The sequence below is a fragment of the Leopardus geoffroyi genome, chromosome A1, assembly GCF_018350155.1.
Source record: "Leopardus geoffroyi isolate Oge1 chromosome A1, O.geoffroyi_Oge1_pat1.0, whole genome shotgun sequence".
Classification (NCBI taxonomy): Eukaryota; Metazoa; Chordata; class Mammalia; order Carnivora; family Felidae; genus Leopardus; species Leopardus geoffroyi.
Window position 1 is genome coordinate 202,909,855 of NC_059326.1, and position 16,656 is coordinate 202,926,510.

At 37.1% G+C, this 16,656-nt stretch overlaps 1 protein-coding gene across 1 annotated transcript in view; it reads left to right on the forward strand.

Annotated features, from left to right (window-relative positions):
- HCN1 (hyperpolarization activated cyclic nucleotide gated potassium channel 1) overlaps nucleotides 1-16,656 on the forward strand; it is a 389,009-nt gene that overhangs the window by 314,876 nt on the left and 57,477 nt on the right. The window contains exon 5 of the mRNA XM_045438479.1: nucleotides 4,919-5,065. Within this exon, the coding sequence (XP_045294435.1) occupies nucleotides 4,919-5,065 (147 nt within the window). The remainder of the gene's footprint in view (nucleotides 1-4,918; nucleotides 5,066-16,656) is intronic.

A 16,656-nucleotide genomic window follows, 5' to 3' on the forward strand; every position in this document is an offset into this window, starting at 1 on the left:
GTGGGGCTTGGTGTAAGTGGTTTAGGCTTTTGGTGTTGGCACTGTTCTGCTTACTGAAGTTAGTTTATGCTGAGGGTTGGGGGAGGGAAATGGTGCCTGCAAGCTCTTTTGTATCCAGAGAGGAAATGCCACCTTGCAGATGTGCTTCAAGAGAGGGAACCATCTCTCTCAGTATGTCCCAGGGGATTCTCAGATTATGCTGTCTGCCCCTGGGCTATCAGCCCTCCTCCACAGGAGCACTGCAGCATACCAGCCATGCTATGGACCTCTCAAACTCCAGTTTTTGAGTCCCATGGTTGTAAAAACTCTCAAAAATCAGTCTCTCTTATTTTCCCAGTCAATGGCTTTGGGAAGTGTTTTCCTTGTGCTTTTCCCTGTGCACTCCTCCATCTCTCTCTCTCTCAACAATAAAAAAATAAAAGTTATAAAAGTGGTAACATGGGAGGAATGAGTTTAATAATGGAATGTTGCCTTCATTATAAACACTCTATTAGATCTCATTTTTAGTATCATATTCACACATTATTTTTATGTACTATTTTAATTGCACAGAAGATTTTGAAAATAAAACACATTAGAATTTTAAATGGTAATGCTGTAGTTTCTTTAGATCTGACAGTTTGAGCTTTTGGCTTTATATATTCAAGAAAGAATTGTATTCACATCTTTGTTTTTCAAAAATCTCTTCATCAGTGACTATCAAATATATCAAGTTATCTTTTGCATACAGTATAGTACTACAAGTAACAGAATCCTTTCCATTTTATCTTTTTTTAAACTTTGCTCTCTTCTACGTTTTTTCCATTATCCACCCACTACTAGGTGTCTTTTTCAATGAGTAGTTTATTATTTTTATTCTTCACATCACACATACATCATATTTTCATTCATTTTGCAAGTCCTGTTAGGTATGAGGGAAACAGACAAAAATAAATTGTCCCTGTTTTCAATAAGTGTTGTATTCTACCAAAGATCATTACCCAATTCCCAAATTCAGTGGTTATGGTTCAATACCTCTTTTCTTAGAAATACTCCTTTTGAGCACCCTATCTTTCCCTTGAATTTTATCCTTCTTTGCTGTGAGTCAAGTTTTTTGGTTCTGTCACATTTCACTGGCTAATCTCAGTTCCCTTAACTTGATCAATTTCTATGATGCAACTGCTTTTAAAACGTAGGTTCCACTTTAAAAAAATCCTTTTATTTGACACATTCTCCCTTAGTGATCTCTTAATCATTGATTATGTGTATATCTTTTCTTTTAAGTGCCTGACCTACATATAAGCATTAGGATGTGCCATGGACATCTTAAACTTAACTTGTCAAAACTGGATTTCCTTTCTATCCCCTACTCTCACTCAAACGTGCTTCTTTATGTCCCAAATTAACTCACTACTTAGCATATAGAAGTGGTTCTGATATTTTAGTGTAGGGAAGGCTTGTTAAAACACAGACTGCTAGAATTTCTAATTCAGAGTTTCTGATTCAGTAGATCTGGGGTGAAAACTTCAACCATGCATTTCTAACAAGTTCCCCAGTGATACTGGTGTTTTATCAACTGTACCTTGAGAACCATTGGCCCACAGCAATCAGTTAGTATTTGTTAGATCAGTAATTACTATAAATCAATTCATGTTTAAAATATGTAATATGGGTCAAATCAAATTGAACTCAGTATGATTAAATGACAAGAAATACTTATAGAACTTTAGTCTGAAAGAACAAAGGTCATGTGGTATAAGATTCTTACTGTAGATTGGTCAAAGTCTAAAGTGATTAAATGATTTTTATGAGGCAGAATAACTATATTCAATCAATCCTGACTTTCCGTAAAAATAAAATAATTTTACGTATAACATTTATAATTAGCTAATCAAGGATTAGTTTTCCAATTCCAGAGATAGACATTGAACACATTATTTGTTTTCTAAATGAGTAGTCCCTTACACATAGGCACAGATTTCTTAAAAATGAATAAAATGCTACTAACTTTTAATGCTGTCTCCCATACCCCCTGAGATGCATGCAAAGAACAGAGAAATCTAGAGTTTAGTATCCTGGTTAAGGTTAAAGATTCTTACCAGTCCAACCAGTTTGGACAGTTTGTTGAGAAAAGTAAGCAGAGATTATTTGACCACTACTGGTCCTGAAGAAAGTTGAATCCTTTATTTGTCCAGAACTGAAAGATTTTCATCAATGCAATAAGAAAAACTGTGGCAGTCCTGTTGTCTTAAGCTGTTTTATTGTTTTACCAAGTTTGAATATTTAACAGGATCCACCAGACTTTTATTTTATTTATTTATTTAAAGGCAAAGGATACAGTGCTTCAGAGAAAGAATGCAGAGAAGCAAGAGAAGCTGAAGAGCCTTTCCCCAGCATGAGTATTTCCTTTTAAAATACCCCATCTTTGGGCATGTGGAACATGCTGAGTTTCTGGCTTGATCCACCAAAATCTGTGCAAGGAGGCTTGGTTTGTGGGGGAGCTCAGCAACCAAGCCATCAATGGCTTTTTAAATAGTCAAGCCAGAATAAGCAAACCAGATCAGCTAGTTGCAAATCATTAGTGCAAAAGTTAAACTTGGGGGTTTCCAGAGGAGCCTTAGACCCTAAACAGTACATCAGATATCCCACTGCCCTCTTTTTGGGTAAAAGTAAAAATCAGATATACAGATGTCTCTAGAAATAATGATAGAGCTTTTTGAGTCCAGCTGCAAATCAACTTTATCCTACACAGTAGTCTTATAGAGGTCACTGAAGCTTCTTTCTAATGGACTATCGCATGAGTTACAAATAGACTGAATCCTAGGTCTCTCCAAGCGTGTTACCAAGGTTAAATAGGCATACAGATTTTGAGCTCTTCAGGAAAAATTAAGCAATCCTTCTCAAGTACATACTAGAAGCTATGTACACACTATGACAGTGACAGAATTGGTGCCTGAATTTAAAATGCCTAAATCATAATCAAGTTGCTTCAGACAGAAAGAAAGAGATATATATAGGCCTGCAGGCTTTAAATACTTGGGGGACAGTCTGGTGACCAAATAAAGGAAGTCTCATGACAAAGTTGTATTTCCTTTAAAAATACTAATCTCAAAAGGGAAGTCTAAAAACTAGGAATGTTATGTGAAAGGAAATTATGTACACAAACTTAAAGAAATGTAATAGGTTGCTGTCTCTGATTAGATATATGTTTTATCATGTACCAATTACTACACTAATTGTGGACAAACAGTTGGGAGAGCTATATCTTCTAGTCAGAGCTATTTCATCAGGAAAAGATGTGAGAAGAAAATATCCATGTGTTCTCCAAAACACATCAAATGTATTTTGTTTAAGGGAAGAGTCCTTTTCCAGTATACTTATCCAGTTTTATTGCATACTTTTTTATTTGTATTCATTTTATCATCTCTGCGATGAGACTAGTTTGGGGGCTTTAATTAATTTTTTCAAAGCGTGGCCTCATGACCATCTGTATTTGCAACATCACGGGAATGTTTCTCTTTTTTTAATTTTTTAACGTTTATTTGTTTTTGAGAGAGAGAGAGAACCAGAGTACGAGCGTAAGAGGGACAGAGAGAGAGTGAGACAAAGAATCCAAAGCAGGCTCCAGGCTCTGAGCTGTTAGCACAGAGACTGATGCAGGGCTTGAACTCAAGAGCCGTGAGATCATGACCTGAGTTGAAGGTCAGACGCTTAACCAACTGAGACACCCAGGTGTCCCAAGGGAATGTTTCTCAAACTTAAATGTGTGTAAATCATCTGATGATCTTTTTTTTAAGATGTAGATAGACTCTGATTTCAAAGGTCTGGGGATGGGGCGCCTGGGTGGCACAGTCGGTTAAGCGTCCGACTTCAGCCAGGTCACGATCTCGCGGTCCGTGAGTTCGAGCCCCGCGTCGGGCTCTGGGCTGATGGCTCAGAGCCTGGAGCCTGCTTCCAATTCTGTGTCTCCCTCTCTCTCTGCCCCTCCCCCGTTCATGCTCTGTCTCTCTCTGTCTCAAAAATGAATAAAACATTAAAAAAAAAAAACAAAAAACAAAGGTCTGGGGTTAAGCCTGAAATTCTCTTCTAATAAGTTCCTAGGTAATATCTATGCTCTTGTTTGAATAGCAGGGATTTATTTTCAAAGTGTATATGTGTATGTATGAGTGTGTGTAAATTCACAAAAGCAAATACATTGAGGGAATCAATCTCTGGAGTTAAGCCTGAAAAATCTGTAATCCCAAAACGCAACCTCACCCGAAGTGTTATAAACAATCAAGTTTAAGAACTTGGTTAAATGAACTTAAATGTCTGAGTTCACTTTCAGCTGTAAAATTATCTGGATCTAGTCTCATTCTGATAGTCTCTAAAGTCCTAAATTAAAGTGTGACATATTCTCTTACTCTACAGGGCATCTGTGTTGCTTGAGTATCAATGACTTACAAACAGCTGCCAAGCTCTCTGTCACGAAATTCAAAGTTTAACTAGGTCTGATCTTTTGCTATAAGGTCTACGATAGAACCTTTTGTACTACCCAAACTTAGGAGATTCTATCCAGATGAGGCACCAAACCTCAACCTGATACTTTTTTTAGAACTCAGCTGAACAAAGATTCCAAGAAAATAACATCACTTTTTTTCTTGCCCCATCACTGGCTTTTCTGGGATGACACCCTTAAATTCACTCAGAGCTCCTTTCCTGCCCCTCAACAACATCTCAGTTCTTTACAGGAAATGTTTACCTAATAAATTCCTTGCATAGCATGTCACACAGAGTAGGTACATTATAGCCTAGTACATTAGTTCCTTCCCCTTAAAAGATTTCTTCTTTTTGTTACTGTTATTCAAATGTTATTGAATATTGAGCATGACAAAGTAACATGATAATTTTTCATACAGCATTATGATGTTTTATAATTTCCATTTTCCATTCCTTACAGTATAAGCAAGTGGAACAATACATGTCCTTCCATAAATTACCAGCTGATATGCGTCAGAAGATACACGATTATTATGAACACAGATACCAAGGCAAAATCTTTGATGAGGAAAACATTCTCAATGAACTCAACGATCCTCTGAGAGAGGTAAGATTTCTAGTCGTCGATATCCATGGTACATGGTCATGGTTTATTTTCTCTTTTCATGGCAAATCTTTAAGTCCATGTTATGACACTACTCAGGAGAGGAATCAGAACCCAGTGCTTTGCTTTTCTTCTCCCATATGTTCTCTCACATACAGATTCGATTGTTCAAAAAAAAAGTACTGGAACATTTTTCTTCTAATTATGACTGTCAGAACGGTCTTATTTTCTGTATCCCTAGTCATAAAAATTCTTTCGTGTGTCCTCATTATCTATATCTTTTCAACCTTACACTCTGCCATCTCTTGCTAACTGAACTGTTTCTTTATCTTCTTTTTGATTTCTATTCTCCTTCCATGTTCATTTTACCTGTTTATTCCTTAGACTCTGATTATAGACGAACCTGACCTGTTGCAAGTAATTCATTTCCTATTTCCTCATTAAAACACTTCAATGTCATGGTGCGTGGGTGGTTCAGTTGGTTAAGCATCCAACTCTTGGATTTGGCTCAGGTCTTGATCTCATGATTTCTTGAATTTGAGCTCCTCATTGGGCTCTGTGCTGACGGCATGGAGACAGCAAGGAGCCTGCTTGGAATTCTCTCTCCCTCCCTCTCTCTCTGTCCCTCCCCCGCTCATACTGTCTCTCTCAAAATAGACACACTTAAAAAAAAAAAAAAAGCACTTGAATGTCAATAATCCCCTGTTTGCCTTGCATCTTCTTTCCATACCTCCCCAGAAGTCTTCTGTCTGCCCACTTGAATATTCAGGTCACTCCTGACCAAAGGAATATTCACATAATTGTTCATATTTCTTATAGTGCTTTTCTTTCCCTTCTTTCTTTTACTACCAACCTTCTCAAAAGATAGCTGTGTAATCATTACACTGTGGTTTGATCTGCACTTCTTTACCAAAGTTGTTTCCTTGCAAGTTATCAGAGACCTGTTACTCATCAAAGCCTTTGCCTTTGAGCCCTTGGTGGTACTTTTTAAAGTGTTAGCAAAACACACATCCTGAATCTCTTTTTTGGACTTCCTTAACACTGAACCATGAATAAGCCATTGGCTTCTCATTTTGCATATCTTAATCTGTTCTTTTTAAATTTATGTCTTCTTGTACCTTACTTCTGTAAATTATGAGCTCCAAGTTCTTGCCAATATGCTGTTTTCTTAAATCTACATGGTATATATAATAAGCTATGTAATATAGTCGTTATCTATCATGACTAAACCATTTTTCTTTTGAAGTGTTTCAGTAAATGTTTTAGTCGTTCTCTCAAGTCAATTGGAATGTAAAATTATAGTCCTTTTGGAAACTTTCTCTGCTCTGCACATCCAATCACCAAATGCCATCAGTGCACTGTAGCAGTACATCCCACTGTGCCCTTGTTGCCTTCCCCAGTGCCTTGGCCCTAACCTTAGTCCTCTCACATGGACAGTTGGCACTGTCTCCTTACTTTGCCTTCCAGTCTCTGGGCTGTCTTCTCTAACTGCCACTTAAAACATTGCTGCTAGATTAATCTTTTTTTTTTTTTTTTTTTTTTTTAATGAGGATGAGCTACTCATTTCTCTCCTGAGAAACTTTCTCTCTTTACATACAAAATTAAATCCAATTTAGTCTCCCTAGACTCGTATTCCAACCCTTCTGTGCTCTGGTCCCAGCTAAATTTCCAGCTTTACTTTCCTTGCTCCTCCACATGTTCCAGAGTGGCCTACAGCCAAACTGTGCAACTTGCTGTTTTGCAAAAATCAATTATAATTTCTCACCTTGCTTCATATGGTTTTCAGAAATGTCTCTCATCTGTTAGCAAAATCTAGTTCAAATAATATTTCTTTTTTCATAACTTGTTTTTGATTTTCCATGCTAGATTTGATCTTTCTTTCCTTTGACCCCCTAATGCACTGAGTCTACAGCTCTTGTGGGCTCCTTATCCATTCTGTCTCTGTTATCATTATTGGTTCACATTTGTTTTCTCCACTTTGCTCTTGAAAGTTCCTTAAGACCAAAGGCTTATCTATATTTTAAATTTCTCTTGAAATCTCTAGTGCATGTAGCATATATCAAATGCTCAATAAATATTTTCATTGCAACTAATATCTTTACCATTTATAACCATTCCCAAGCTTCTGCATCCCCTAAAAGTTATTTGTATTTTTTTTTGAGCCTTAAAGTATCAATTAAGAGTTTGTCAGTAAAGGAATTAAATATCTGCTGTTGATTAGCTTATTTTCTTTACAAATACCTCAAGTAAGACTATCACAAATTGTTTTGCTTTGGGAAACACAATTCAAACTCCATTCTTTGTTGTAGTTTTAGAAACAATGTATAGTTTTCTAAAAAATATATATCAGTGTGCTTTGGTTTATCTCTTTGTTGGATTACAGAATTTGCTTTAAATTCAAATCCCCTTCATTGAAAGGCGGAAGCTCAGGACACTGGAGCCAGGCTGGGTTCTCAAGGGCCCAGAGGAATTCAGAGGCAGGATGGGAGAGGCCATAGCAGGGAAACAAAGGTAACCAAGAGACAGTATCAGAGATTAAGACTAAATCAAGACAGGAAGATATGATAAAACTAAGGATATATTTCAAAGAAGCAGGAAAATGTTAGAATTCCAGCGTAAAATGTCATTGAGGGAATACGGAAAGCGGACAGAACAAGTGAGTGTAAAAATGAAGCCTAAGAAGTTTCATGCTTAAATGGGAAGCATTCCCCTGTGCTGAAGATACTCATTGTAGTGTGAAATCAGAATACCAAGTGCATCTTCTTAACCATGTGTGGTTTATTAACTACCCTTCCTCTTGCCACACATTAATTTACTCTGATGTTCAGTGGAAAAAATTCACTTTTCATTTTTACCCACTACTAAACATCCACAGCCATATGAAGACATATGTCCAATTTCCTTATATTTTCAAACACCATGGTCCAGAGTCTTGGTGTCTTTTAATTCAACTTCTGAAGTTCACTCACAGCTTTTCTCCCTGCTTTTGACCTCAGTTCAAACGGATACTATCACATGGCCACCATACTGACTGATATAGAACACAAATGTCATGACTCTACTCTCTTCCTAGAACCTGATCATGATCTCCCATCCCCTGTAGGAAAAGTCCAAGCTCCTTGACATGGCATATGTCAAGCTCCATGCCCTGCCTTCATCTTTACTTTTTTTTTTTTCATTAACACTTCATCAACAGGAAACTGTTTATAATTTTCTGGGGAAAAGGGAAAGTACTGTGAATCGCCTCATTGCCTTTCCTCATGCTACTCTATCTTCACTCCTTTCTACTCAGCTTACCTTCCACTTCCCATTAAACACTCTTACCACACGTGAACTTCTTCGTAAATTTTTCCTGACCGCTCTGTCTCTAACATTGTATTTATCATTTGTCGGTTTATTGTTTGTCTAAGACTATGATTTTCTTGAGGATAGAGGCTATGCCTTAATCTTTATACCTTTATTGACCAGCGTATAGTAGGAACTCATCAAATATTTACTGACTGAATGGACTTTAACAGAATTATGAATGAAAAACGGAGTAAGAATTGTGACTACTTAATAAAAATAGAGATTTTGTAAGTGGAATCATGGCGTGCTCAGACACTTAACACCTTAAAAACGTGAAAACAATGTTCTGCATTTGTTCCCCTGCTTTTCGGTTTTTGCACTTCTGGCATCAGAATCATGCAAAAGCATAAATTTAATGTTATACTGAGGTAAGACTTTATTAGAAAGGAAATAGATGGGTCAAGAAAGTAAGGAAACACATAGCGGAGAGATAACAAGAGTCATTATTCAAATAAAACATGAATCTAAAAAAGCCAGAGAAAAGTTCAATAAGAACAATGAGAAATACATCTTGCTGCCTATTAAATTAGAGTGTTATGTACCCGCTGTATTAAAGTCATCGTGGTAGATCACGAGAAATCTTTTTAAAGTAATAAATTACATTATTTCATCAAACCTTCATTCCAGTTAGAAGATGAGGCATCAACTTGGCAAAGGCATATTTTGGTCACTCTTGTGCTCCTAGTGTCTAGAAAGTGCCCGGCACATAGAAGACTTTGAATGACTGATCCCATCAATGTCAAATGAATGAAAGTAGAATACTTGGAAGGGGAAAGCTGGATTATTTGATATGTATTTTGTGACAAAAGGTAAAAATATAAGATATGTATGGTATACACCACACACCATATAATTGCTATATAATATATATATATATATATATATATATATATATAACATATATAATTGCTAATCATATGTTCAATTTCGAGTCAACCACCATTTTATAACTTAAAATACTTATTGTACAGAAGGCTCATTTTATGAAACTATGTAGCCTAATATGAAATGCTAATGTATACTAAAGAGCAGTGATTTCTACCCTAACACAAGTCAGAGTACTCAGGAATGCGTAGAAGTGAAAGGTAGGTCAAGCCTTCAGACTCTCAAAAACATATGCAAAAGACCTGTTGAGTAAAAACATAAAATGCAATGTTAAGGAATGTGAAAATTATTCTAGATTCATAATCAATTAAGCCATTATTATGTTTTATCCATTTTATAGCCCAGTTTATTTTTAATGTGTTTGAATACTTTTAAATATGAAGACTCCCAAAGATGTAAAATGGCGGAAGGTATTTCTTTTGCATGACCTACGATCTTAACAAAAATCTTATACCATGCATATGCAAATTAATTCAGTTAGCAGTTACTACAAAAACACTACTTCATCAAGTACACTCTTTTGTTTCTATTTCTGTGTCATGAATTAGGTGATTTATCTTTTCATATGTTGAAGACAAATTTAACAAATATCTGGCTCATTCTTATTGTCCCAGTCTCCATAAAAATGGTACCTTCTCAAAGAGGCCCTCCTTGAGAAGTTTATCTGAATTCGTCCTCTTGAAGTCCTTCTCTGAACATAAGCCTTTTTGCTGTGTACATCCACTGTATTGTCTTGGATCCAAGAAGGCAAGGATTTTGTCTTTCTTGATTTCCACCATAACTTCAGTCCCTAGGCAGTATATATTTAATAACTACTTGTTGGATAAGTAAACGAATGCAAAGAAAGTATTAATCTCACACTTGGCAAATCATCTCAAAGAATCATTGATTGTTAGAGCTCAAAGAGAACATTTTGTCAACAAAACAGTAGTGTTCATGTGGATAAAAAGTGATGCCCAGAACTATGAAGTGCTCTGACCATAGAATTCTCTTAATACCACTTTCCATTATAGTATGGAAAATATGGTTTCTCAGGTATAACAAAAGGATGCTGGTATCTTTAGATTCCTCCATGTTTTTGAATTTTTTTTAAGTTTATTTATTTATTTTGAGAGAGAAGGAGGGAGGGAACATGCATGAGTGTATTAAGGACAGAGAAAGAGAGGGAGAATCACATACAGGCTCCGCACTGTCAGCACGGAGCCCAACACGGGGCTCAAAATTGTGAACCCTAAGATCATGACCTGAGCCAAAACCAAGAGTTGGACGCTTAACCAACTGAGCCACCCAGGCGACTCTGTGATTTTGATTCTTGTGTATATACGATATGCCAGAAGGTCCTATTTTGCTCGCGGATGTTTTTACTTTTCATTTCCTTCAGGGTATTTTTTTTTTTAATTTTTTAACATTTATTTATTTTTGAGACAGAGAGAGACAGAGCATGAACGGGGGAGGGTCAGAAAGAGGGAGACACAGAATCTGAAACAGGCTCCAGGCTCTGAGCTGTCAGCACAGAGCCCGACGCGGGGCTCAAACCCACAGACTGTGAGATCATGACCCGAGCCGAGGTCGGCCACCCAACCGACTGAGCCACCCAGGCGCCCCTCTTCAGGGTATTTTTATTAGTGATTTAGTGCAGTCAGGATGGGATAAGGGGACATTTCAATAGAGTATCACTATAGAAGGTATATAGATACTCTGTAAAATTTCTATAACCTAGTAACATCCATAGAATAGACAAAAATATTTTTTTTAAGATTCTGTTCCTAGTCTTACTAGAGTATTGTCAGTGGCTCGTGAAACAAATGTTGCTGGTCTCCCTGTCCAAACCGAAGTAGGAGCCACCTCATGAGGTAAAGATGGCAAATGAAGTTGCATGACCGTCCTCAGGCCACTATGACCTGAGCACTTGGCTCCACTACAATTGTCAGCATTCTGAGGAGGGATTGTAAAGTCATCTTAAAAAATTATCTTCATTTCACTGTGAACTAAAATACATGGACCAGAACAACTATAATTTTCTGAGAAAAACTTTGAGATGGTACTCAGAAACTTGGCATTTCAAATTAAAGCTATTATTTTATGATGTATGTATGCTTTATCTATAATCTTCGATCTCTGGTTGCTCTGTGGCTGTGTCTGGTCAAAATTCTGAGTCTGCAAAGCCCAACCTAAGTGATGTCTAGAAACCTCCCTTCCCTCCAGTTGTTATTTGACCTGGCTCTACCTAGAGAGCTTTTGCTTCTCCTTCCATTCACTTATAATATGCTCCTATTTTCCCACAACTGCTCTGTATCCAGTTTTATTGTTTTGAATAGTTTAAATCCCTTTTATGATATGCTCAGTGCCATTAATAGTCATATGTATACTTTCAGTTGTACAACAAATAATGAATGAGAAACTACTACGAAGGGGCTATGCAGCATCACGGTTAAGAGCATGGCCCTGTTTCCACCAGCCCCATTTAAATCCAGCCCCACAACTTACTATATGTATGACTTGGGTTGTTTAGTAACTTGTATGTATTTCCCTTTCCTCATTTTTTAATGTGGATGATGGTGAGATTGACTACTTCATAGAGTTGTTATAAACATTAAATGAGTGGGTGTGCCTGGGTGGCTCAGTCAGTTAAATCATCTGACTTCGAGTCAGTTCATAATCTCATGGTTCATGAGTTCGAGCCCTGCGTTGGGCTCCATGCTGACAGCTCAGAGTCTGGAGCCTGCTTCGGATTCTGTATCTCCCTCTTTCTCTGCCCCACCCCAGCTCACACTCTGTCTCTGTCTCTCTCAAAAAATAAACAGTAAAAAAAATTTTTTAAAGATTAAAATAGCAAAAAATATAAAAAATTAGAAATGCACCTGGCACATAATAAGTGCACAGGAAAATTTAATTTGAAGTATTACTCTGATCTAGTGAAGAATAAGATACAGTCCCAGCTCTCATAGTTCTTGTAGCTTAGTGAGAGAAATTTAAATAATCAATTATAACTGTATATGAGTGCCATGAGAGGGTTATTCAGAGGATGTTAGGCCACACAAAGGAGGGAATGTCCATTCTTATCATATGTCTCATTTCTTCTGGAATGTATCCAAACGATCTGCTAATAAAGCCTTTCTTTCATTTTAACAGCCAGCTTTCTGGAGACAATGTCTTAGCATCAAAATTTGGCATTGAAATGTTATGATCATGAGACTGATGAATGCTTTAGCAAAAGCAGGCAGTGTATTTAAAACTAAAAAAACTAATTAGAAAAATTCAGTGAACTATACCCCTCTGCTTATGGGAGCCTGTTGGAGTGTGTACAAAGTAAGAAGGTCTATTTTTAACATGATCAGATTTATACTTATTCGATTAGAGCAAAATGGCAAACTTAACTGTCGAGAAAGAGGTTAATGCCCTTCTGAGTCTGTCTCCAAAGTTCAGAACTGATCTATTTTTAAACAATGGAGTGTGAAGAGCCATGGGCTGAAAATAGGTACAGATCATGTGTCCCAGTAGAATATAGGACGTCAGTATATTTCATTTTCACAGAACATGAATTGGGCTGAGAGTATAATACTGTCCTTCTGACCTTTAATTTGTTGAATAGACTGTTAAGGAAGAAAGCATAATCTGCATGAGTATTTACTTAGAGCAATTTGCAATCATTTTTTTTTAAAGTACATACTTGTTGATTTTTAAGATTCCATCTCTAATGTGTTTAGTTAAGATTAACTAAAACAGGCTAGACTCTGAATTGTAAAATTATACAAGGATCTTTTTAATTATCAGATATTCGCGTAACAGGCACAATAACAAAAGGCTAGAAAAATTCTTCAAGTGGCCTGCTCATGGTCACATTGCCAAACAAAGAAATTGTGTCTTTTTCTCTCTTTTGGTGTAGAGATTTTTCTCTTGCATCCTTAGTTTCTAGAAAACAAATAGACAAAAGAAAATTATCAGTTTCTTAATATGTGCAAAACATTGATCCAGGCGTGATGGGAAGGTAAATTGTACAATATGGTTTAGTCTCAAAGTGCTTACCATTATGCTTGTAGACACAAGATATAAATACATGGGAAAAAAATAAACTATGAAAAGAAAGTTAAAGTACTTTACTGAAAATACAAGAAATGTAAAAGGTTCATATATGGTTAATTGCCAGAGAAAAGCTGACACTACATACTAAAATTCTAAATGGAGTGAAGGCTTATGTGTACAATCTGAAACCATAGAACTCCTAGAAGGAAACACAGGGAAAATGCTTCTTGATGTCAATCTTGGCAGTGACTTTTGGATGTGACACCTAAAGCATAAGTGACAAGAGCAAATGTAAATAAATGGGACGACATGAAACTAAAAGGCTTCTGCACAGCAAAAGACACAATGAACAAAATGAAAAGCCAGCCTATGGAAGGGAAGAAAATATTTGCAAACCACACATCCGATAAGAGGTTACTATCCAAAATGTATAAGGGACTCATACAACTCAATAGCAAGAAGATAAGTAGTCCAATTCAAAAAATGGGCAAAGGATGTGAATGGATTTTTCTCTCCAGGGCGCCTGGGTGTCTCAGTCGGATAAGTATGACTGACTCTTGGTTTCAGCTCAGGTCTGATCTCTGGGTTGGTGGGATAGATCAAGCCCCATATCCTACTCTGCACTGACACCATGGCAGCACAGAGCCTGCTTGGGATTCGGATTCCCTCTCTGTCTGCCCCTCCCTTGCTCACATGTGTGCAGGCATGCTCTCTCTCTCTCACAAAATAAGTGGGTAAACTTAAAAAAAAATGTTTAAGATATTTTTTTCCGAGAAGATATTCAAATGCCCAGTAGGTACATGGAAAGGTGCTCAACATCATTAATCATCAGGGAAATGCAAATTAAAGCCACAATGAGATACCATTTCACGTCTGTTAGAATGGTTGTTATTAAAAAGACAAGAACAAGTGCTGGTGAGGATATGGAAAGGAAATCAGGGAGATGGGAAGAGGGGTAAAGATAACATGTGTTATGAGAATAAGGGAGAGCCAGACTACTGGGCCTTTTCCTTAATTTTCCCTAACACTGGTCATTACCTCCCTTCCCCTCCCGAGATTTTTCCAGTGGCATTGTTTGTTTCCAGGCCTTCAAACATTAGTCCCATGCAAGATTGTATAATTCTACTTATATGAGCTTCCTGGAATAGGCGAATTCATAGCAACAGGAAGTAAAATAGAAGTCACCAGGGACTGAGGGGAGGAAGACGGGGGGAGTTTCCAGACTTTGCTGAGAGTGATGGAAAAGTTAGATGTGATAATGGTTACACAACATCGTGAATATGTCTGTGAACCGCACACTTAGGAATGGTTAGAACTACCAAATAGCTAAATATATATTTTATGAAAATTTAAAAAACTAATCTTATAAAATAGCACCCAATCTTGTATCTCTAGTGTTGATCTTCAGAGCCATTTCCACCTCCCAGCTGCTCTTATCACCTGAATACCCCAGATGCTTCACACTCGATACAAAAATAAAGTAAAATCCTTTCTCGGTAGAAGTAAATATTGTTTTGGATTTTTATCCCCGGACCAAAGAGCTCAGAAGTTGTTGCAGTGTGTGGGTTGCGTTCCACATCACTTCAGAGTGGCCCTAACTGGGTCGTGTATACATCTTGCCCCTGCCCCTCCCTCACTTTCAGAGCCGAGGTTCTCCCATGTCTTGGCAGATATTCAGAAGGGAGCAGTTTCCTTCTTCCTGCCACACTTTTACCAGCCTAACTTGCTCTAGTAGTTTCATAGTACTAGTTTCCAGTACTTCATTCTAGTAGTTTCTTCCATAACCAAATACAACAGATGGCGTAGCTTAAACAACAGAAATGTGTTTTGGTTTTTTTTTTTTTTTTTTTTCTTACTCTTTTAAAGGCTAGAAGTTCAAAATCAAAGTGACAGCAGATTTGGAGGCTTCTGAGACCTTTCTTCCTGGCTTACAGATGGCCTCTCTCTCTGTCGTCCCATGGTCTTTTCTCTGTGCTATTGTATCACCAGTGTCTGCGTGTGTCCCCATCCTCTTCTCCAAAGGACACCAGGAAGATTGGATTAGGGCCCACCCTAATGAATTCATTTTAACTTGATGTCCTCTATTAAGGTCCTCTTTCCAAATATGGTCACATTCTGAGGTATTAGGAATCAAGGCTTCAAAATATGAATGTTGAGAGGATACAATTAAGCCCATAACACTTGGCAATACATGCAGTGCTCTGTGCAAGTCCAGCCAAAGTGACATGTAAATGAATGTTCAGTGCAGCTTAGGATGCCTGCCTGGTTTAGGGGCTGGCCTGATTTCCTCCCATCCTTTGCACATGTACATGTACTATTATACACACATCATTTCTATTACTGAGTGTTCATGATGAAAATGAATTTATAGGGGTTTTATTTTAAATTCTTCAAATATAGGTTCTTCTCCAATTCTCCAAACACCTTTTCTCAAGATTGAGTCTTCTACTTCACTTTACTATCTGCTGGTTCTGTTTTAATAGTATTTTTTAGTTCAGCATATTTCTGGACATCTGTCTGCTTTATTTGCTATATTTGACAGCTCATGTCAGTCTGTGTTTACCGTGTCAGATACCTTAACACTTAATTCTACAAACTATTCTTACAACTTGCTTTCAGCTTGCGGGCCACTGGAGCTGTATTCTTTTGGAGCTTATACAAATCTTTCCAGGGCTCCAGTCTGGGATACCACACAGTAGGGCTGAGATACAAAGTCTCCAGTGAACGTGCACGTTGCCAATATACAATTCCTTGATTTAGGTTTGTTTGATCTGCTTCTACCTCTTTTTCTTTGCTTTATGATCAAATTTAAGTGCATGTTAGAATTTTCTGTCATTTGCTGTCATTCTGCCTGGTACCTAATGGAGCAATATGTTCCTGTGTTCTGGGAAGGCAAATCAGTGGGGCTATGTTAAGACTAAATTAATTTCAGACTTCATTTGCATTCATATTATAAGGCTTAAATGTGATTTAATACCTCAAAACCAAATTAGATGCCTATGAGAACTGTAACAAAGGAAAACATTAAAATGTTTGAATTTGTACATCTCAGAATTCGTCTTGTTCTGATCCGTCCTTTACAAGCAGGCAGATTTCATTTAAGCCACTTAATCATAATTGGCCATTTGTATATGCAGAGATTTTAGGCTAATTACCTTTAACATAATTTAAAGAGACTATTAATCTGGCAACTAATGATATAGCTGGGTTTCAAAACAAGTAATGGTGAAAAATGTCAGTATTTAAGAGACTATTGCAGACTATTTCTCTGTATTTTTATTGGGTTTCTCTTAATATACCTATGATTAACACAAGATATTAATCATTAATCATGGAAT